The sequence below is a fragment of the Amphiprion ocellaris genome, chromosome 8 (genome assembly GCF_022539595.1).
Source record: "Amphiprion ocellaris isolate individual 3 ecotype Okinawa chromosome 8, ASM2253959v1, whole genome shotgun sequence".
In the NCBI taxonomy this organism is placed as follows: Eukaryota; Metazoa; Chordata; class Actinopteri; family Pomacentridae; genus Amphiprion; species Amphiprion ocellaris.
In genome coordinates this window covers 22,181,422-22,203,581 of record NC_072773.1, presented here as the reverse complement: position 1 = coordinate 22,203,581, position 22,160 = coordinate 22,181,422, and the positions used below count along the sequence as shown (strand labels likewise).

Sequence of the window (22,160 nt, the reverse complement as noted above, 5' to 3'; positions counted from 1 at the left end):
ATGTATCTTGTTGAATTATCTAATTCAATATTTTGTCTGTTTAATTTAATTGTCTTTAATGTTTAACTATATCTTAAACTTATCTTATAACTATAACTTTTTAAAAGTTTTATTGTATTAAATTTTTTTCCTTTGATTTAATTGCTTTTTGTTATGTAGTTTATTTCTTTAATCTTCTTTTCCTGTCAAGATTTTAACCCAAACCTTAAAAATGAAATAAACCCTTAAATCACAATGAAAATACTTCTGTTGTCACAATCATGAGTTAGTCAATTATTCAGTTTATCAATTCAACTTTATTTGTTTAGCACCTATTACACAGATGACAAAACTAAACAAGCAAAGAGAAAAAAAAACTATGCTAAACTATGATTAAAACTCAAAAACATAAAAAAAATAAATAAATTTAACATGGTAATAAAATATGTTGTGTCCAGGGGATGGAGGGAGTTTATTGAAGTCTTCTTGGGCTCATATGGGAAATCATTTAAAATATAAACTTGGTATTCAGTCTAAGGAAACTGCAGAGCGACAGAAGAACCAACAATATCTCCTGTTTTCTCCTTTAATGAGTCGACTCTTCTTGTGCTTTCAGACCAAAGAACTACAGACTCTTCACAACCTGCTCAAACTCTTGGTACAGGACCTCACCACACGGGTCAAGAAGGTTTCCGTCTCATTTCAACTCTGAAGATCACCTTCTCCTGCTCAAACTGCTGACAAATGTTTCTGCTGCTCTAAAGTCTGGTCTCCAGAACTTCCTAAAAACTCTCAAAGTCTCTTCTGCTGCAGGTTGCTTTGTAGAACTGTTCCAGAAAACCTCACTAAAAACCACATGGAGGGGCCTCAAGATAGTCGTCCAAATGAAACCATACAAAAACCAAACTAACACAACCCAAACGCTAAAGTCTCCTGCAGCCTACCAGAGAACCTCTGAGAACAGAGAATCAGGACAAGAACTCTTACCTTCTGGACAACCAACGCTGCTTCACAAACAAGAATACAGAATGTGTCTGACCAAAAACCTCTAAAGACTCACTACAGCCAAGATAAAGACACAACTCAGCTGCACCAAATCCACTAATCACATGTTAGCACCATGTGCTAACTGTAGCTAAAGAACCACATTTACCAAGACAACTATCCAGTACAAAGCCCTAAAACACACCAAGAAACACATTAAAGACGATTTTACTGCTGGAAGCTGCAAGCCAACGCCTAAAGAACAAACTAAAGCAATGGAGCCAAACCCAGGTCAGTGGTGAAGTGAAGCAGAGGAAATGTTTGTCTGCAGCTAAATAAAGCAGGAAGACACTGAGCTGCTCAGGTGTTCCTGATAACACCAAGCAGCCACCTGGACAGCCAATAGGAACACAGCTTACTGGGAGTCCAGAGGGCTGGGTTAGTGAAGGAAATTTAGTTTAAAGTTGAGGCAGAAAGTTGAAAACCACCTTCTGATACCTGAAATCTCTAAGTTTTCACACAAAGAACACCTGAACATGTCAAACTGGTTTCATAGTAGAACCATCATTGTAAAAACGTCATAGTATGGTGTGTTGCTCAAAAAACATTACGACCCGGCTGTCTAGGGTCGCCGAGGAGCAACACAACAAAAGGACAAACGCTGGTTTCCAGGGGGTTAGACGGCTATTTATTTGAATAGTAAGTTTACAACTACACAACATGTGAGCAGAAAAATCACAGTCTGTCTTTAGTTAGTTTTTGTCTTTTTTATTGACCAAACTTTTCAGGAAGTAGATGAAGAATAATTAAAGCTCTCATGTAGAAGTCCAACTTATTTTGGATCCTTGTGGAGAGTTTAATCTTAGAGTGTGTACAGCTGTTGAGTTTTTAGAGTCACATGGATTGTTTTGACATTTAATAACCGAGTCCTGAAATAAAATTACAGTTGTGGATTTCTGTCATTTAGTCTGGACTAAACAAATAACAGCAGCATAAATCTCAAACGTCATTATGAGGAGTCTGGATTGATGTTTCTCACTTGATAATGATCAAAACATGAAATTTAGGTTGGTTTAAAGGAATATTCCACCTTAAATCTTTGAATGTTGACCTAAAATGTTGGTTTCAGGAAGTATTCCACCTACAAGGTCCTCAAACATCCACCTTAAAGGAACATTCCACCAAAAATCCTTGGACATGCACCTAAAATGTTGGTTTAACCGAGTATTCCATCCAAAATCCTCAAAGACCTGAGGGGCTGGTTAAAAGGAATATTCCACCTAAAACCCCAAATATAGACCCGAAAGGGTGGTTTAGAAAAAATCCTTCAATGTAGACCAAAAAAGGTTAGTATGGAGGAATATTCCACCTGAAATGTAGACCTGACAAGTTGGTTCGGAAGAATATACCATCCTAAACATCCTTAAATGTAGACTAAAAGATGGTTTGGAAGAAAATTCCATCTAAAATCCTCCAATGTAGACCTAAAAGGTGAGTTTAATGGTATATTCCACCTAAAATTCACTACTGTAGACCTTGGAGGTTGGTCTGATGGTCTATTCCACCCAACATCCTTTAACATAAACTTAAAAAGTTCGTTCAAAGGAATATTCCACCTAAAATCCTTCAATGTAGACCAAAAAATCTTGGTGTAAAGGAGTATTCCACCTTAAATGTAGACCTAAAGGATGGTTTGGAGTAATATTCTACTCTAAAATCTTCCAATGTAGACCTAAAAGGTTGATCTGATGGTATATTCTACCCAACATCCTGGAATATTTACCTGAAAGGTTGATTTAATGGTATATTCCCAGAAGAACCCTTGAACATTGGGCTTAATGGTATATTCCACCCAAAATACTTGTACATATACCAAGAAGTCAGTGTAAAGGAAATGTAGACCTAAAAGGATTGTTTAAAGGAATATTTAAACGATTATTTTCATTATTTAATAATCTGTTATCAGTCAGAACCCTGGCAAACTTATTTTCATCAGTTTTTTAGTGGAAGTCACAAATAAAGGAGCTCCTTGTTTTTACCAGCGTTAGTGAGTCAAAAGCTGCTGTTTCAACACAGACACGTTCACATGCATCCACAAACCTCTCAGCACTCAAACACCCACAGACAGGAGGCCGGCTGGACCGAGGCTCGGCAGCGTCCTCAGACCCACGAGTCGGGGAGTCGTGAACTTGTTGGTCCGGTTTGAAGGCCTCCGTGTGGTCCAGTAGAAGTCCACGTAATCGGTGTTGGCTTTGAACCGCAGCGATTGGCCGCCATCAGGTGGACCGGCTCGTCCTCGTAGGGCTCCTCCTGTAGCCTTGAGGGAACCACAGGAACATTCAGTAGCTGTTGGAGTTCTTCCTGTCAGGCTCGTGGTAGAACGGCTCTGAAGAATCTTGTACTTGTCTTATCTGGAACAATCTAACAGCCTAAACTGTTAACAGCGGTGTAAAGAAGCAAACACTCAGGCATAGATTAGGACTCAAACTAGATTTATTTTAGAAAACAAATCAACTTAGAGGCATTTGTTCACACGTGGCTGAATAGGAGGCCGTCCAATTAGATTCGAGGTCTTTACTCTGTAGGTTGGTTGTTCAGTGAGACTCTTGGACCTCCATCAGCTGACGTGGATGTTTGATGGTCTTCCTCTCTAGTGCCAGATGATTCATCCATGAATTCAGCAGCTACAGACTGAAATGAAGCTCATGCTGCCGTTATTGAATTCCTGTTCCAGATCAAATGTTCAGAGCTCACCTTGAATGCAGCCGTCTGCTGTCCGATAGTTTTTCTCATTGCAGTCTTCAATAAAGTCTTTTTCCTCATGTCAGGATGTGGTGAGACTCTTTCTCAGTCTCTGCAGACGTCCCTCATTGTGCATCTCCAGAGAAGAAACAGAAAAACTGATCACTGCTTCAGCATCACAAACGCTCTCCAGCATTGAGAGTGTTTTAGGAATTCATTCATTGTGTTGTGAACTTTGAAGGAGCAGAAACTTTACAGCTGCCAAAGATATGAGCTCCAATTCTGGATGTTTGAGGAAATGAAGTTCATCAAATGAACACTTGATTATTGCTGATAACTCTCATTAAATTACTGAAGAAATCCAACATAAAAACCTGTAAACTCTCAGGCAGCTTTTGTTAAAGTTTGTCTATAATTCTATCATCATGTTCTGGAACCAGGACTCTGCAGAAGTTCCTTCAATCAGATACTTGTGTGTTTCTATTTAAGGCCTCAGGTTTGAACGTACAGCAGAGGATTAGAAAGGAGTGATTTTAATATTTAAATCAGTCCAGTAAATGTTTGGTGTGAAAATTATTAAAATTTTGATTTAGATAGATTTGTGTCAAATAATATTGTAGAGTCTCACTTAAATATATCCAAATGAGTTCAGTGTATTTACATTTTATAGAATATTTGATTTCTTAATCTCAATACTGTAGGGTCTGACCCTAAATATTATAATAATGATGTCAATTTAAATAATATTTTAGTGCAGAGTCATAAACTTTAATCAGCTAAACTTACATAATAAATATCACTGTACAATCTTAACCTGAGCATTCATATTATTGAGGTAAATTTACATAAATCATGATATTCTAGAGTCTTAACTAGAATATTTCTAACATTAATCTTTTTGTATTGTGCTGATAAACAACAATAACCCGACTTTCAGATAATATTTGTTGTCTGTGATTGTGAGACTAAATTCCTCCACATTCTGGAACTGGACTGAATTTCCCAAAATGGAAACATGGACTGAATTTAACACTCATGTATCCATGGCAACGCTAACGTTTCTGCTTCTTACCAAAGTTCACAACACAAGTAAAGATTTTACTGTAAAACTTCAGGGATGACTGCTGACCATAAGTATTCTGATCAATACTTCATGATCAATATCAGGACAGATGTTACAACTCCAGCTGTTGCATTAGACTGCAGTTATTCACAGAGAAATTAAAACATCACATTCCTCATAAAAACTAGATGGGACTTTTATTAAATAAAGTGTTGGTGAATAAACAGTGTAAAAAGTGCAAAGCAGCTCCATTAAATCAGGAGATGTGAGACTTCCACAGCATGGATCACCATCTGCTGTGTTGATTCATAGCTGAATGTCAGAATGAACTGAGATAGAAAAGCTGCTTTGAGCTGCAACATTACGGCCTGACAATCCAACACCATCACAGTTTTCATCTGGTTGTTTTGCTCCAACATGCTGTGAAGTTCAGTTTTTACCTGAATCAATACAGAGATTCTATTTCCAACCAAGACTGGAATAAAAATTAGAATGTTATGAGGTTATTAATGCAACTAAACCCTTTCAGATGGAAGGATTTACTTCTAAGTTCTAATTCAAGTTTCAGTTGGAGCACATTGCATTCACAAAGAAAAACAGCGAAACCTTCATAGCAACATTTAATAAACCTAAAGCTTCCCTGTTGGCACATTGGTGGAGTTTGTTACTGAGCATCTGAACCTTAAATCCAGTGAGACGACCATCTTCAGTCGAGGCCAGTCAGAGAACTTCAAGACCTTCCATCAGCTGGACCAGATGTGGCATCATCTCCCTCTGAACATCTGGATGACAGGAGAAAAGACAGAAATCAAACACAGATCACAGAAATACAATTTATTCACTTTCATTATTTTATAAAAGTAGCATGAACTTTATTAAAACTTGAGAACATCAGTAATGAAAGTAAATGTTTTTATCTTGTGTTGAAGCTAAATTTAAAGTCAATTTTAATGACAGTTTATCCTGAGAGGAGTGAGAATGGAGCTTTTCTTTCCTTTATAGAATATTCCCTCAAAATATTCTGTTTATTATTGGCTTTAGAAGTATTTTTCTTTACTTATTTATTTTCAGATACCTCAGACTGATACACTTTGCTGGTTTGCAGATAATTTCATGTACAATGACAATAAAGATCTTCTATTATAACATATTTTGCTAAAACAAGAACTGCAAACCTTCTCAACCATCTCTCAGGCTGCAAAATTCCAACTGCGACCAAGAATTATCTGATGTAGTTATTATTATAATCGTTACTGAACCAGCCCTGGAATTAATAAAAATCTGTATATGGATATGATTTTCTCTGATGGGACCACTATGGAAGCTGTAGTAATTATTAACTATCCTTTGAAGGGAAAAATTAGGTCTTCTTCAGGTGGATAAAAAAAATGCTCTCCCTTAAAAAAAAAAAATGCATACAATAAAGTAAATCTCTTCTGCACTGCACACATACTACACTTTTGTATAACTCTGGATGTCAGAGTAAAGGCAGACAAATCCACCAATCAGCCACAACATTCTGACCACTGACAGCTGAAGAGAACAACATCCATCATCTTGATATTTCATTTGTATAAGTACTTCTACACATATAGATACCTCTTTGTAAGTTTGATCAAATCACGATAACTCTGTGTCCTGTTGTACAATGTTTTCCCAACAGATGGCGCTACCCTCATGAATGGAGCATCAACAAGTGACGTCTACAACACAACAGAAATGTCTGGAAGCCAGTGGCCACCACTTTGAGCACCTCTTGTAATTGTAGAGGCCAAAGATAACTTTTATTAATCTCATGATGTCTGAATAAATTTGGTATTGAAATATTTATGCAAGTTTTTCTTTTCCTGATGTGTGTAAACATTATTTTGGCTGACTCTGTATAATGGGTTTCTGACAGGTCACCAGGCAACACCTTTTTATAATAATGACAAACATACCTGCATTCTACAGGAGTGATTTTCCTCATGTGCAGGTAAAGATGTGTGAGGAGCTTAGAGATGACAGTAGCAGGAGTCATCCTCACTAATTCAGCTTCCACCTAGAAACAGAAAGACCACAAACAAACACACTGATATACTCTCAAACATTCAACCTCACAGCCTCAAAATATCTGTTTAGAAAGTGTTGTGTTTCTAAATTCTGCTGAAACCATCGACAGACATTCTCTTACAAGGTTGTGTAAAAAGCAGCCTGTCCTCTGAGCTACTGAGAAATTTTCCTGAACAAAGTTTCTACGTGTAAATCAGCTCAACAAAAACTAAAGCCTCAGAGATAGCAGGTATCGCAAATTATAAAGAACTTTCTTTGTTAACTCAGATTTTCTGCTTCAACCTCACATAAAAAGGGGAGTTTAACTCATCAGGTGACTGAAAATGAACGGCTTGTGCAGTTCTAGATCCAAAAGTAGGATGTTTCAACTCATGTTTTACTACAAATACATACAGTAATAAAAAAATACAATGGCTGATTGTTAGTTTATTCACTATTAATGTCATTTTATATACTGGATTGAACTTGAGCAGTGGAAGAGAGAAGGAATTTAATGAAATTATGGAGATTCAGAGAGGTAATGTTGCGCAATGTTAAGTTAAGCGCGGTTTAATTCAAACCAGCTGAATGTTAAACTTCAGTGCAGCTCAATGGGTTTCAGTTAACCTTAAAGTAAAATAACTTTTTTAAAGGACAAAATACACAGCAGAGAAATACAAGTTGAGAAGTTCAATCTAATAATGACAAGACAATTGCGGCAGCAACTAACACAGGTGTTCAGCGGTAAGTTAGCCACCTGTGATAATTAGCCCGCTAGCGAACTTAGCCGCTTAGCTAGCGAACTTAGCCGCTTAGCTAGCTAACTTAGCCGCTTAGCTAGCTAACGCGTCCGGACCAACTGCTCAAACACGACAAAACACAACTCTTCACAAGTCGCTGACTTACCGTACAACAAGACAACGCTACTGGTTAGAAGTATTTATATTCTTACCGTGTTTTACTCCAAAAATAAGGTCAACAGCAGCCAGAGATGCTACCAGACGTGCCGACCATAGATATACATAGACTAGATACGATAGCGCGCTATCTTCTATATTATCTATGGTCTGACCAATCACTGCTCTCTGGCTCCGCCCTCTGAGAATCTTTGTTGTCGTTTGGCTCCACACTTGCTGATGACCACATCCGGTCTCAGAAAATGAAAAAAACTGACCTTTTTTCGTTTCTGTCTCTTACTGATTTTATTTTTTTATTATTCTAAATATAAAATGAAAATCAAAGCATTTTTAAAATTTCGTACATCCCTTTTGATCATGAAAAGGAAAAACGACTTGTATTTCAATTTTAATTTTTGTATTTTAAAACGAAGATCAAATAACCACTATATCCAATTGCCAGATAAATACACGGACCATTAGCAGTCCTACAGTGCTTTATATTTATCATTCATCTCAGCTACATACACATAAAATTAACTTTATTTTCAAATTTCAATCATGCGCTGACTTTAACTTCAACATGAATGTTAGAAAACACATACAGTATTTTTTTTTCTTTTTAAACAGTTTGTTTATTGACAATTTATAGTTGAGAGGACTATAACAAATGTTTGTCATTTTTGCTAATTAAACTCATGGCATTAAAATAATGCTAAACTGACAGGGATGCGTAGCTAGCTAGTGCTACAGCAAGCTAATACAGTATTTTTAGTTTAACATACAGACAGCTAGTTAGCCTTTATAGCAAGGTTTTCGTGTTGAAAGTCATTCAACAGATTAACTTTATTTTCAAATGTTGATGTTGCTCTGACTTTACCTGAAACACAAATGTTAGAATATCATAATAATAATAATAATAATAATAATAATAATAATAATAATAATAATAATAATAATAATAATAATAATTATTATTATTATTATTATTATTATTATTATTATTATTATTATTATTATTATTATTATTATTATTATTATTATTATTACTACTAATTAATGTAAAATTAATATATAATAATTAATATAATTGTGTCTTCAACTCAATTGTAAAGTATTGCCTGTTAATTTACAGCTGAGGGGCAGAGGACAAAAGATCTAACTTTAAGTAATTATCATGTATATTTAAATTCATGACTTAATGACAAATTACAAGGAATGTTTAGCTGACAGTAGCCAAGAATTCAAGATGGCGAATGTAGTATGCTGTTATTAGTTTAATCCTAAGTCAGCTAGTTATATATACAGCTTAAAATAAAGCATTGTTTATCCTGTAGCCCCTCTAAGTCAATAACATTTCCTAATCACAGTTTTTTTTCTGGCTACAGCTCCTCCAGTTTGCAACAGTATCGTATCATCGAACACTGTTTTTCTTCTCGTTATAGCTCTTCCAGTGCCACAGCATCTCTTAACACAGTTTTCTTCTCCCAATAGCAAATAATCAAAGTTTGCTCCTATTTAACCCATCAACAAAATGCAAAATTGTGTTCTCTCTTTACAGCTCTTGAAGATCAATCGAAAGAATATAACACTGTTCAGTACTCTGTAACATGGTGTTTGTTGTCTTTTCTCGAAATAATGTTTTTAACCATACCCATGGGGAGTTTACATACCCATATGTAAACTCACCATGCCATATCAGTAAGAATCCATATGTAAATTCACTATGTCATATATTGTCTCGAAAAAAAAATTCGTGTTTTATCTTTATTCTTTGGCCTTAGTGTACTTTTGTAATTCTTGTCCTGCTTATTTCATGCCTTTTCTGTATCCAGCTGCTCTAACATGTAAATTTCTTAGGTGAGGGATTTATTTAAAAAAAGATCTAATTTTCACATATTAAAGAAAAAGGTTTTATTTTTTGTTCAAACTAATAGATAACCTTCTATGTTGGGGTGGGGCTTCTTATCCCAGTTGAATCTAAATGTAGCATGTAATATTTTATTAAAATCTATCCAGTCTTTTCAGCATAGGGGACTCAGTACTTGTTCCAACACACGGCATCTCTACAGCAGAATGGACGTCATGAAACAACCAATTATGCACTATATTGGAAATGATAATGGACAGATGGTGGGGCCATAGACCAGAAATCACAAGTCGCTAGTGAGTCACACATTTATGACACAGAGAGTTATTGAGGTTGTCGATGCTGGTTGGTGGACTGCAGTCTCCTCACTCTTCCTTAATGACTTGGAAAAGTTGGCGGATATTTCAGGAGGTAATAAATGGTGCAGTTCTGGACAATTAATGCCTGACTCCGGCCCTACCTGACATGGCAGCACCCAGCATGCAAACAGCCTGTTCTCACCTTTCTCTTGTCATCTGTGGCACTGTGTCATTTAAATAAAGCTGCATTTTAAAGTGGTCGTTTGAAGTCACTGGTCAAAGTAGTGTCTGTGTACTGGTCATGCTGTCTGATCACTGTCCTTTAAAGTCACACTGACTATGCTGTGGATTAACTCAGCGGTTGAGAATTTATCTCCAGTTGAATAGCTCGAAACGGTTTTGTGCACAAAAAAATAAATTTAATCATTTTCTAACCATAACAACAGAAATGGAATTTTTAACTTACTCTCTAAGACACAAATAAATACAATTTGAGTTTGACTATAAACTCGAGGACACTATGCATGCCTATATGTTAGTAATCCTTCAATCACAGGGTAGCCCCAGGTTAAACATACTTTATTTTTTGTCTGTTTTCCTCTTAATGGGGCCATAACTCATGCTGTATTGGTAAAGACCTGAAATTGGCAATTGAGACTATAAACCCATTAAGAAGATGCTTACTGAGGTAATATATCAAGTGTAAAGTACAATCATTTTCTCATAGGCAATCCAACAAATTTTTGCAACCGGAGGTGTCGCCCCCTGCTGGCTGTTAGAGAGAATGTAGGTTTAGGGCACAGGGGACGTTCATCTTTTATATACAATCTATGATGGGTTGTTATGAATCTTTGATGATGGCATTTGCATTTTTGAATGAATTATACAAAAAAAAATCTAGCTTAAACATAGACTGTATATACGGATGAATGAACCATCTCTGGCACGCACAAGTTAAAAAAATCTAACAACCACATTCACCAACCACAGACATTACATTTAGAGGATTAGATATTAGGAAATGCATGTGAAGATTTAAAATTTATGTAAAGACTGATGTGCATTTTTATTCCTTTTTAATCAATGTTATCATAAAATTTGTAGACATCTGTGGAACTGTGAAACGGAGATGTCCGTCTGACCAAAACAAGTGTACTAAACAGTGAAATATGGGTGGATTAACAGCTGTGACGGCCAGCAAACATCCATGGATCACTGGTGGAGATTCTTTTTTAGTACAATGACAAAAGAGGTGTGTTACAGAAAACAGAGTCTGTTTCATCTTGGAGGATTTTACTGTCAAAGATGTTATTTAAGTTAAAGCTGGTACTCCTGTTTCAGCTAATACCTGTGACGAAATAACTGATTGAATAAGTCAGCTGCTCCTTAGAGCGATGCCACAATGGGCAAGGAAGGAAGAACACACGCCCGTTAACTGCTGTTTGGTAACTATGTCACAACACTCATCAAAGCACTTTTGTAATCGCTGTTCTACATGGTTTTCAGTGGTTTAAAAAGGCACTGATTATTTCAAAGTGGGTGTCTGTTATAAAATTCAGACTGATTATCCTCTTTGCATCAGTTTTAAGTCTGCTTAAATTTTGTAATACTTTCCACACTGAAGCTATGTGACCATCACACAAATGAATCACTCCTACAGTTTTCCTTGCAATAGTCTATGGAATGTCAATGTGCTCTCATTAATTATGTTGTTTTAAGGCCAAATACATTAATCCACATATAATCCACAGGATACCTAACATATGGTTACATATTACCATCTGACAGAAATAAATATGGGTCTTAAGATTGTACAGTTAGTTTGATAAAGAACGGATTGACAAACAGGAAAAAACTGAAGTAGTTTGCATAACTTGCAGATTTGCATGGTCAAAAAAAGAAGTTGACGTCTTTAAAATATCAGCCTGTCATAACTATAATAAGAAATAGCATCCGAGGAAGTTTTCTGAGAATTTCCAGCTTTCAAACACTGATCTCAGCTTACAATTGCCAGTGTGTACGATAAGACACCATGACTTCAGTGCAATGTGTGACCTTTGCCTTCTATCTGCAACTCATGTTGCTGTCTGTGTCTTTTCACTTCAAGCACCCTGAACATGCTCCAGTGGTGAAGCCTCTGCTGTTATTTTAAAGGTGTGTCAGTGCTTCCATAATGCTCTGCTCCACACTGCTGAGGCAAAACGGTGCACACAACCTTTACGTACACGACTGGATGAATATAAAATGAAATTCACAAGGACACAAGTTGATACAGGGTATGAGACCACGTTTAATGGCAATACACTGCAAAAACTGTCACCACTTCAAACATGTAATTCAGTGCTTCAGTCTGTCTGTGAGGTCGTCAAAATAGTGTTATAAAGTTTTATGTTGTGCAGCAACAACAATATTGGTTTACCAGCAAGAATCAACAGGAAGACCTATCGGGGGAAAGGTGCAGTAGTGAGGTGACTGGCGTTCTTTGATATTTAATATCACTTTTGCATGCCCCACTGGACAGTTTCCCACTTGTTTTGTCCTTCAAGCAGCATTCATTATAATCCTTTGTTAACTAAATATTAAGGCAAACATCTTCACGTAACCACGTTTTGCATTTTGTAAACAAAATTCCATTTGTATAACAAGTCTCTTAAGTTATTTATGGTAATGTTTTTGTCCTCCTTTAAAGATAACATGGAATACACAAGTGACACTCATGGCAGTGTGCTGCGACAACAGCCTTAGCTACATTGACAACAGCAAGCGAAAAAGTGCATTGTAGTACTGATTGAATAAATCCAAATATAACACCACATACACTTTCTCAACATGACAAGAAAAAGGTAATCATAGACCACTTAGAAAACTTCTCTGATAGTAACTATGCTTTGATATTTGAGTGATTTAGAGAAATAAAGTGATTTCTATTCTCTTACGTAACACTTATTTTCTACTTGCATTAGACTTTGCATAAAAATAACCACAACTTCAACAACTTCAACAGGAGAATCGTGTGTTGTTTAACTTGATGGCTTATTTTGGAATCATGAAAAGGCACTTCACTTGAGAAAAGATCAGAACAAACCTCACAAACGGTGCAAAACCAAGAGCAGTCCAATGAAGAAGAGGGTGCTGGGTTCCTGCAACACTATGGAGAGGGAGACAAGTCCACTCAGAAAGACGATGGATGGCATCAGACTTCTGTTTACGTCATGTGCAGACTGGGGAGCAGAAACCTCTGACAACATGCCTGGTGCACTCTCTAATAATGTGTCTGGGGAAATGTAGGGAGCATCTTCCTTCTCTTCCTCGGCTGAGACAGACTGAAGAGCTTCGCTTTGGTTCACCTCAGTAACGCCTGTATTCACTGAGGTGAGTTGAGGTGATGGTGGAACTTCACCCTCTGCTCCCAGATATGCCCGAGTCTCTGCCACGGTAGACAAAAGTGCAGACATACTGTCTTCGTGATGAGCTGCAGACCTGCTGGAACTTTCTGATAAACCTTCAACAAGTTCACTCAGTCCCACTGCAATGTCTCGCTCAAAGCCCTGAGTCACACTGGGAGAAGAGACACACTCGGCAAGTGATTCGAGGCAAGGACGACTGTCTGCCTTTTTGGTCGATCCATCCTCTCCTGTTGTCGACCACAGATTCGTTTCTGCTGTAGGAACACACATGCAAGAGGCCTCTGAAGGAGGGATTTCCTCCCTGTCGGCCTTGGAGTTGTCTGATCTCGGTTTGGACTCGTGTTGTCGGGACGGCAGCAGTGCAGAGGGACTACAGTCTATGGGCTGCTCTGACGTTTGGTTGCCTAATTCACAGTGGTGTCTTGGTAAAGGCTGTGACTTATTTGGCTGAACTGATTCACTGGCACAGAGTACAAAGGATGAATTAGTTTGAAGTGTGGTTTCGGAAGACGTACAAGGGAATTGTTCACCTGGGAATACAGTGTGAGCGGACAATGTGCCATCAGCAGATGGAAGCTCTTGGTTGGGTGGGACAGAGGGACCAGATGGGTGAAGTGCTATCTGTTGGAGTGAAACAGTGAGACAACAGTGACAGCTAGAAGAGTATAAAGACAAAGGGGAAAAATTTGTATTCTACATTAGCATTGCACACAGAGGGAAGAAAAGCATTTTACTGCATACTAATGCTTTTCTGTGAAATGGACCCCATGCTCACATTGTAACTATGAGGCAATGCAATCAAACATGAGCAGCATGATGAGATGGACTGGAAACTTTTTCAACATTCATGGCAAAAATGTTTGATCTAATGCCTTGACTTCCCCCTACCATGAGTAAAAAAATGATAGAAATAGTTTGAAGATGCTTTTCTTTACAGGGAGTCCATATGGAACAAGTGAATAAAAGATGAATGCAAATTTTCCTATTTATTTTATCCTTACGTTTACCAAATATACATATTCACAACTGGGGAATAGCTGTTTTCCTTTTGAACAGCAGGAACTGCACCTAATTTTATCAACAACAACAAAAAATCATTTGCACTTGACTTAATTCAAAAAGAAAATAGCAAATAATGTATAAAGAACTCTGACTGCTCTGAGGCTGCTGTGACAAACATTCAAGGTTATATCACAGTGAAATCATTACAATGTAAAACCAAAAGACTGATAAGAAAAAACAGCATCCAGATAAAACAAATGCAACAGCAAGACACATAAAACACAAGTAACAGAAGGGCTAAGATAGAGCATGTAGGTGTTAGACAGTAAATACAAATGACCCTGTTTGGATTTTAACATCATATTTTATGTTTCCTTCATGTTACCAAATAAAAGTGAGTGGATTGGACATTTTTGAATGTTTGTATGCTGCAGTTCTTGTCACTGGAAATATGCCTTACAAATGTATACCAAATACTTCCTAAGAACCCTGTTTTCAGTTTCACTTGAGAGATTTTCAGTAAATCTTACATCCAAATCAAGTAAGAAATGATTTCCTACCTCCACAATATATGTAAAAAGCTTCAGGGAAACCACACATTTGTGCTCAGCTGAATGCTTGGCAAGTGAACGATGGAAACAATAGATACTGACAATTGCAGTGTCCATATTTAACTTAAAAATTATTACATAAAAGTTGGAAAATTAATTTGCCAGGAATTATAAAGTCTGAATGTTTAACATCTGAATTAGATCCTCAAAATATTGTATTATTATCAAAATACATAATTACATTTCATCATTAATGGTAATGCTGTACCTAAAGGAAAATGCATGCATGTGAATACTGAAGTGTAACAGACATGAGGATGAGCTGGATGAACACATGCCTAACAGATGCACCTGTGTATGAGTTAGATATTAATATCAGATCAAGTTATTGTGTTATTCATTAGGAGGTGGAACGACATCATGTTTTTCACTGACTCTGGTCTGTCTGAGGTAGTTATGTCAGTGTTATGTAATATAAAGGTTTTCCTTCTATTAAAATACAAATTCCCCACAATCTGATTTTCAGTCTTAAGCAGCTGGACAGCTTTCTCTGACCATTTTACTGTAAAGAAGACATTAATAGGTTTTTCATGGTATTGTTTTTCGCAGTAAAACTAATTCATTACAACATGGAACATGTACATTTAAAAGAATGATTAAATATCTTGCTAAGTAAGCCTATTATTTATATTTAGGTTTTCATGTAGATTAAACAAATAATAAGAAATAAATCTGGTTGGTAGATTCATCTCTCTGTCTTGCAATGTTTTACAGTCTTTATGCTAAGTTTGAGTTTCATATTTAACACAAAACGTGTTTTTTCCCAAAATGTTGAACTTTTCCTTTAAGACAGCAGTGGGGTCACAGTGGCTAAACTGCACTTTTTCAAAGACTGCACAATCTAAAATGAGACTCAGTGACATTTCCACACAAAAACTTGTATATAATTACACTGACAAAAGCATAACAGCAGTGGACTCCACCATACTGTCTCAAATAATGTAAACATACAAGATATCAGAAGTGAATACACATGAAAAAATATTAGTGTTCTGAATTAAAAAAGATGAAAAAAAAACTTGAAATTAGACGGGCACAAAAGTGGAACAGCATGCGTCATGATATGAATCCAATGAGAAGCTGATACAGAAAATAACATACAGGACTCGTGCTACAGCAGTGAGAAGCGAAACGTTACCTAAGTTGTTGCTGAAGCTTCAATGAGCTGTGAACAACATAAACAAACAAGCCAATGATGAGAAGCTTTAAAAGTTGAACAGAAATGTCTGTTATGCTTTGTTAGACACATGACTTGTATAAAGGGATAAAGCACTTAGCCTGTTTACCTGTTAAATGTGTCGACTAATGCACGCAGGGCAAGACCTAATCCTACATGTAATTTAGTAAATGTGTCCTCTGCTGGCAAGAGAGCCAACATGGTAGTACATTCCAATCCTATTTTTCCTTTGTAAGATAAAGTTATACATAAAAAATAAGAACAATTAACTTTTCAGATAGCCCACAATTTATCCTATTAAAGTGTATTCTCTTTATTCATCATTCTTCTTAATTTACCCCTTACCTCTACATCAATCTCTGGCTGCACGATGACTGGGCAGGTGACTGTAGGACGGACTAGCTGTGACTTGGAGGTCGCTGCTTCTTCTGCTGATGTAAAACACATGAATAAGTTGTGATAGATAGATAGATAGACAGATAGATAGATAGATAGATAGATAGATAGATAGATAGATAGATAGATAGATAGATAGATAGATAGATAGATAGATAGATAGATAGATAGATAGATAGATAGATAGATAGATAGACTTCTCTAGCAGCAAAAACAAGTTTCATTGTATCGATGTCTATGTGAAAATGATCCTGCCCTACTTCTCACTTAATTTAATGCCTCTAAACAGTTAACTAAAGAGTTTATGGTCTCAGTTGCTAATTTTAAGTCTTCAAAAATACAACATAGGGTTTGTTTTGTAAAATATGGTCCGATTTAGAGCTTTTGGGTAAAGCTACCTTGTGATTGACAGGTTGCTATGTTTGAGCTTTCAGTCAGTTGCACCTCTTGCCTGTCCAGGTTCAAAATAGCAAGATAACAACAGCCAAATGCCAAACTCCATCCGTGAAAACAGTAGCCTACAAACCAACTGTTGACATCATGGTGACTACATCCATCTTTTATTCAGAGGCTGTGGCTTTAAACTGGATTTGTCTCTATTTACATGATAAAGATATTAATGAAAGCTGCCACTGAGTTGCATTATGGACATGGAGCTATTTATGTCCTCTTTTTGTCATAGTGAAGAGACATGACAATAGTGATTTTGAAACAAAAGCGGTGATTCTGTACCTTCTTCCTTTTCCAGCTCATCCTCTGAATCGAAATGGTCGTTCATGCTGAAAGAAAAGAGAGACATTTGGGTTATTAGATAATATAAAGGCATGGCAATATCACTCAGTAGTAAATCACATTAAACACTGCTACACACAAAACAGCTGAAACCTCCAAAGAGACTACATGCCGATTAGAAATCAACCTCTACTGGCCCATCATTGGATGTGATATTAAGCATTTATCTGATTATCGGCATCACTTAGTTTTTTGGTTTTTTTTACCAGTTTCAGAGAAAATAAATTACTTTAAAAATGCTTTGGCTCTGATGCAGCCACCTCTCTCTATCTGTAGTCTGCCCCTGTGGTTTTGTGAAATGTTTCCCACATGTTTGTTATCTGATTGGGGAACACTCGTGAATAACAGCATATAAATACTTGAAAATAATTCGATGAAAAATGCAATTTTAATTAAAACTTTCATAAAGCATAAATAAGACATTTCTACTATATTTTTGTGTTAGTATTTAGGTTTTTCTAAATTCTGACCGCAAGATTGTTCTTTTTGTTAAAACTGCAAATACATATTTCTTCCAAATAGCAGCTATCTTTAATTGGCCCCTGAAAAAATCATATCGATCAACGCATAATGCGTAGCTACCAACAGTGTGATAATGATGCAATCTGAGACCTAATGACACACAATGAAAATACACAGTGTATAGACGGGTCTATATACCGATGTAAATGAACCATGGGCAGATGCACAAGGCAAAACCTATTAAAGATTGAATAAAGATGTTGTTTAAGTGAGCTGAGGCTGAACAGCAAAATAATGGATTTACAGCCACATCCTGGTTCACTCAGGCAGTTCTGTATTCTATGCTCATCTCATGCTATAAAGGCAAACTTTGAATCATTCAGCAGATGCATTAGTTATGCATGTCTATAAAGAAATCATATCATTTTCATTTTCACCAGGTTTATGTGTAGAGAATGCAAATTTACAGTAGCAGAAGACGACGGTCATCAACTCCATCATTAACACCTGCTTTGGATAATTAGACTGAGCAATTGCTGACACAGCGCAGTGCTAACGTGCTGAATTAGCTATTTTTACTGAATATACTTGGGTATCTCTTTGTACCGTATTGCCTATTTTATACATTTCTGTTTCTAAGCTCCTGCACCAGCTGAGCAGAGAGCTTTAAAGGCCAAAAACCTTTGTTAAAATAGATGGTGGAAAAATTACTGAGTGCCTCAGGGTAAGTGCAAGCACAATACATGTCAACAGAAGTCATACTAAAGTTGATGTATTAAATGGAACTGTGGTGACAGTAATTACTAAACCAGTAATGGAGCTAAACAGAATGAATATATTTCTTCTATTTTATACCCAGTAGCACAGCCTATGCTCTTCTGACACCAATGATAGTCGCTCACAATCATAAAGGAGAAATGTTTACTGTAAGAAGGCACCTCTTTTGAAAGAGGGGGGACGTAACATTGCTAAGAGACCAGCAGAGGATGCCAAATGAAGTAAAGGTCAAGAAGTGTGATCAGCATGTGACAAGGGCAACGTAAGCAGCTTCTACTTGTTACGCACTTTAATTCTAGTTCTAGAAAATGAAATATGATGCAGATTTGGCTCAGATTTTTTCACTTTACAGGTCTGGCGACACAAAACCATCATTTGATTGGCTCCGTACTCAGGTGACTATTTTATGTTGCTTTCAAGCTTAATGGCAAGCATGGCATCCTACACAATAAATGCAAAAGTTATTTAATTCTTTTGAAATTTTTGGAAAAATCACTCACAGCTACGCTCTTCATCACTGGCTATACATGTTACAACTGAGATGCCAGGTTCGTCTGACCTTAGACATTCAGCCACGCGTATGTTCCCAACCTTGAACTGACCCTGACAGCAGAAATGACAAGGGTCAGTGTGGTTGTATGGGCAGGTGGGTTAGTGCTGTACGGCTTGTGCAGTATAAATTTAACAAATGATTTAACCGCAGTTAATAAAACTTATTCTGCAAGCTCGGCTCAAGCTGGATCTGGAGATGTGGCCCTGTTTGGCCGAGGCCACAATGATGAATAGATGCGAAAAAGACTAATATCAAAGCAAAACTGAGGTCATCAAGGCAGACAACACTGACATAAAAGAGCATCATGGTTGTGTCTCAGTATATTCACTATGAGCTACAGGGCTTTACTGTGTAATATTTACTGCTACCTGGATTCAAACCTAACAGGCTGCATTGGCTTACTTCAAAACAGAAACTGAACTATGAGTAATTACCATCAGCACAGAAATACAATCTGGTGTCTAGACTTGTTCCAACCCATAATAACCTTTCCTCTCACTGGCAGCCCTGTTAATATGTTAAAAATCCAATTATCAGCCAACTTCAAAGGACCTAATCAACCTGTAATTGCTGTTATGGTGGGTGTTCTGATGCAGTTTCTGCTCTGCGAACTTCTTCTTTTCAATCAGTGACTCATCCATCCCTAACAGCCCATCTGGCCTCTCCCTGCTTCCAAACAGCTGCAGCAGCAAAGACCCTACATGACAACCACACTGGTTTATACACTGTGTACTCCTTTTATAGGCCCTAACAAGCCTGGGGACCTTTGCTACTGTCCTCTGTCTCCGTCGCTGCGCATTGTGAGATTCAGCACACACTTTCATGTTGATGCCGCAATAAAATAGGGGATTAGTTGACTTTAATGGAGTACAGAGGGAAGCAAAATGGTCTGTGTGCCAGCCTTCTAATTACACAAGGGAGACGAGCCAATCTTCAGTCGGGCTCCTTTGAAATTGCTCGGCTCCCCCGTGACTCTGATAGAAAAGGTCAGAGGTAAATTTTAGTGCACAGAAACGCCGGGGCTGAAAACGACACCTGCCCTTTGCCTATTTTGATCGCCTCAAACGCCACTGGGTGAATGGCATTCTGAGAGGGGTGTGTAGGCTCTAAAAAACTCTTTCTGTATAGCACTGCAGACACCAGAGCAAAACCTGAAGTAGAAACAGATCATGAACTCAACTAAGTTGCTCACTGTCCTTGTACACTGATTATGCAACAGATTGTGTGACTTTGTTTATTAACATCCTGTTCTGCTTTAGACTGGAGTATTTACTATGCTGAATTTTACTATACAGTCTCCAGGCAGAAGCACTGAATGAAGCTGAAAAACCTCTCAGTGAACAACTCTGTAGCTGATGCACATGCCCTGTGTTTTTGTTATCTATCCCTGCCTTTTTATGATTTGAAGACTGAAATATGTAGATCAGTTTTATTATTCAGGATCATCAGGCTTTTGAGCATCCTAATTTCCCCGCTGATTATAAGGATGAACAGCTTTCAAGGCCCTTAAGCATACTGAAGTTTGATCAACAGTGAGCTGATCAATCTGCAAGGAATCTCAGGCTGCAAAATCTTTATCCCTTTGGTGGATGTCTGACACGTACGACAGGAGATGTACCTGTAAGCTTTTGGAGGTTTCAGGATACTTCTGATTTGTTTTACATCGGCGTTTGCCAGAGCCGGATCTTCTTCATAGGACAGGAGCAGAGTTATCACGTAATTCATAGAGGAGTTATTGGCCCAGTAGTCACCATCTGAGGTTTCATACCGAACAACAAACTCAATGCGGGAGCCATGTGTGAGATAAGGAGGTGCAAAAGACAGCTTGAGGGAGAACTGATCAGTGTCCCCATCATTAGATCCCTGGACATACTCTGCTGGGTGGTCAAAGTAAGTAGCCCAGTTGTCCATGGTGGTTCTGATGTAAACTGATTTGTGGAAGGAGACGTTCAAGACTCTTATTAGCACCCTGAAGGCAAGTGGCTCATTCTCTACTGGAGACACCTGCTCAACCTCCACTTTGTTGGAGCGCACAGCCTGCTGCAGGGCACCGCCGGCGGCTGCGTTAAACTCTGGGTGCACAGTGTAGGTCGGCTCTCGCTCTGGTTTTCGGTACTTTGCCTCCTCTTCCTCCCACCTTGCGCTCCCCTCTTCCTCGTCCGTATCGAAGGCTACAAATTCCCTCATATCCACCAGGTCCCCACCTGTTGTATCGGCGAATGACACCCTCTTTCCGGCGGACAACGCCAAATGGATCCGCATGTACTCAGCAGTCTCATCGTAGATGGACGCACCTCGCTTTCTGGGCACCGGGGAGCATCTTGGGATGAGGCGAACGTCGGTGTCATCATCTTCATCGTCATCATCATTATTGTCCTCGGCGTCCATGGGTGACCTGCTCTCTGCCTCCTCGTCTGACTTGCTTGTTTTAATCGTGGTAAAAAGGCCCTCCTGACTTGGTATGGTCAAAAAAGACATGTTTTGCAGAAGTGAGCACTCAGGGGAGCTTTACGCTGAAAAGAGTACATATGGCGTCTCCAGAAAACACGACCAAACAGCCAAGGTTTGCGCAGCAGTGGCCAGTGTTGATCCAGCGCCGTCCTAGCGTTACGCACAGAGCCTCCTCAGTCAGCGTCTGGCGTTAAATGTCACGCATGGGAAACTTGTCTTTACTGCCCTTGTGATAGTGTATCTCCGGGTTTGCATGACTTTATGCATCGCAGTTTGACTGCTGTAGTGGAAGCAGCAGCTTCTAATTTTAGCACTGACCAACCGGGTTTTCCATGCCCCAAATTTGTGTTTAAAGTGGTATAATCCTGCGACTCCCCCTTGTTCTGTTTGGTTCGGGCTGGCTATACGCCCACTACTGGAAATAGGATTTAAGATTATTATCAGATCGGCTAAATGCCGGCGTTAAGTCAAGTCAGGTCAAGATATTTGTATAGAACATTAAATCAACAACCGTTGTTCTAAAGTGCTTTCCAGTGTAAAACAATATAACTAGCGTAACAAATTACCTAATAAGTTTCAATACTGGGGTAAAGACCATGCAGTTTTATTTATGATTTGGATTTACCAAAACATTTTACATATTAAGGATGTAAACCTTACACAAATTA

General features: G+C 37.9%; 1 protein-coding gene and 1 long non-coding RNA gene across 5 annotated transcripts; both read right to left on the bottom strand.

Moving 5' to 3' along the window:
• Nucleotides 1-1,743: 1,743 nt before the first annotated feature.
• Nucleotides 1,744-7,816, bottom strand: LOC129349437 (uncharacterized). Its single transcript, XR_008602439.1, has 3 exons — nt 7,752-7,816; nt 6,709-6,809; nt 1,744-5,550 (listed from the first exon to the last, which is right to left on the bottom strand). It is a non-coding gene; the product is annotated as an uncharacterized LOC129349437 (long non-coding RNA).
• A 4,318-nt stretch (nt 7,817-12,134) lies between these two features.
• si:ch211-167b20.8 (protein phosphatase 1 regulatory subunit 3A) lies at nt 12,135-21,797 on the bottom strand. Of its 4 annotated transcripts, none has more exons than XM_023298720.3 (5): nt 20,660-21,797; nt 17,190-17,236; nt 16,407-16,489; nt 16,023-16,049; nt 13,754-13,892 (listed from the first exon to the last, which is right to left on the bottom strand). In XM_023298720.3, exons 1-4 carry the CDS (start codon nt 21,517-21,519, stop codon nt 16,023-16,025), a joined length of 1,017 nt encoding a protein of 338 aa, XP_023154488.1. In that variant the 5' UTR covers nt 21,520-21,797; the 3' UTR covers nt 13,754-13,892. The 4 variants fall into 4 exon arrangements, with proteins under 4 accessions (XP_023154486.1, XP_023154485.1, XP_023154488.1 ...); XM_023298719.3 differs by having other exon boundaries at nt 16,407-16,492; nt 20,660-21,796; XM_023298718.3 differs by lacking the exon at nt 16,023-16,049 and having other exon boundaries at nt 12,135-13,892; nt 20,660-21,796.
• Between the last annotated feature and the right edge of the window lie 363 nt (nt 21,798-22,160).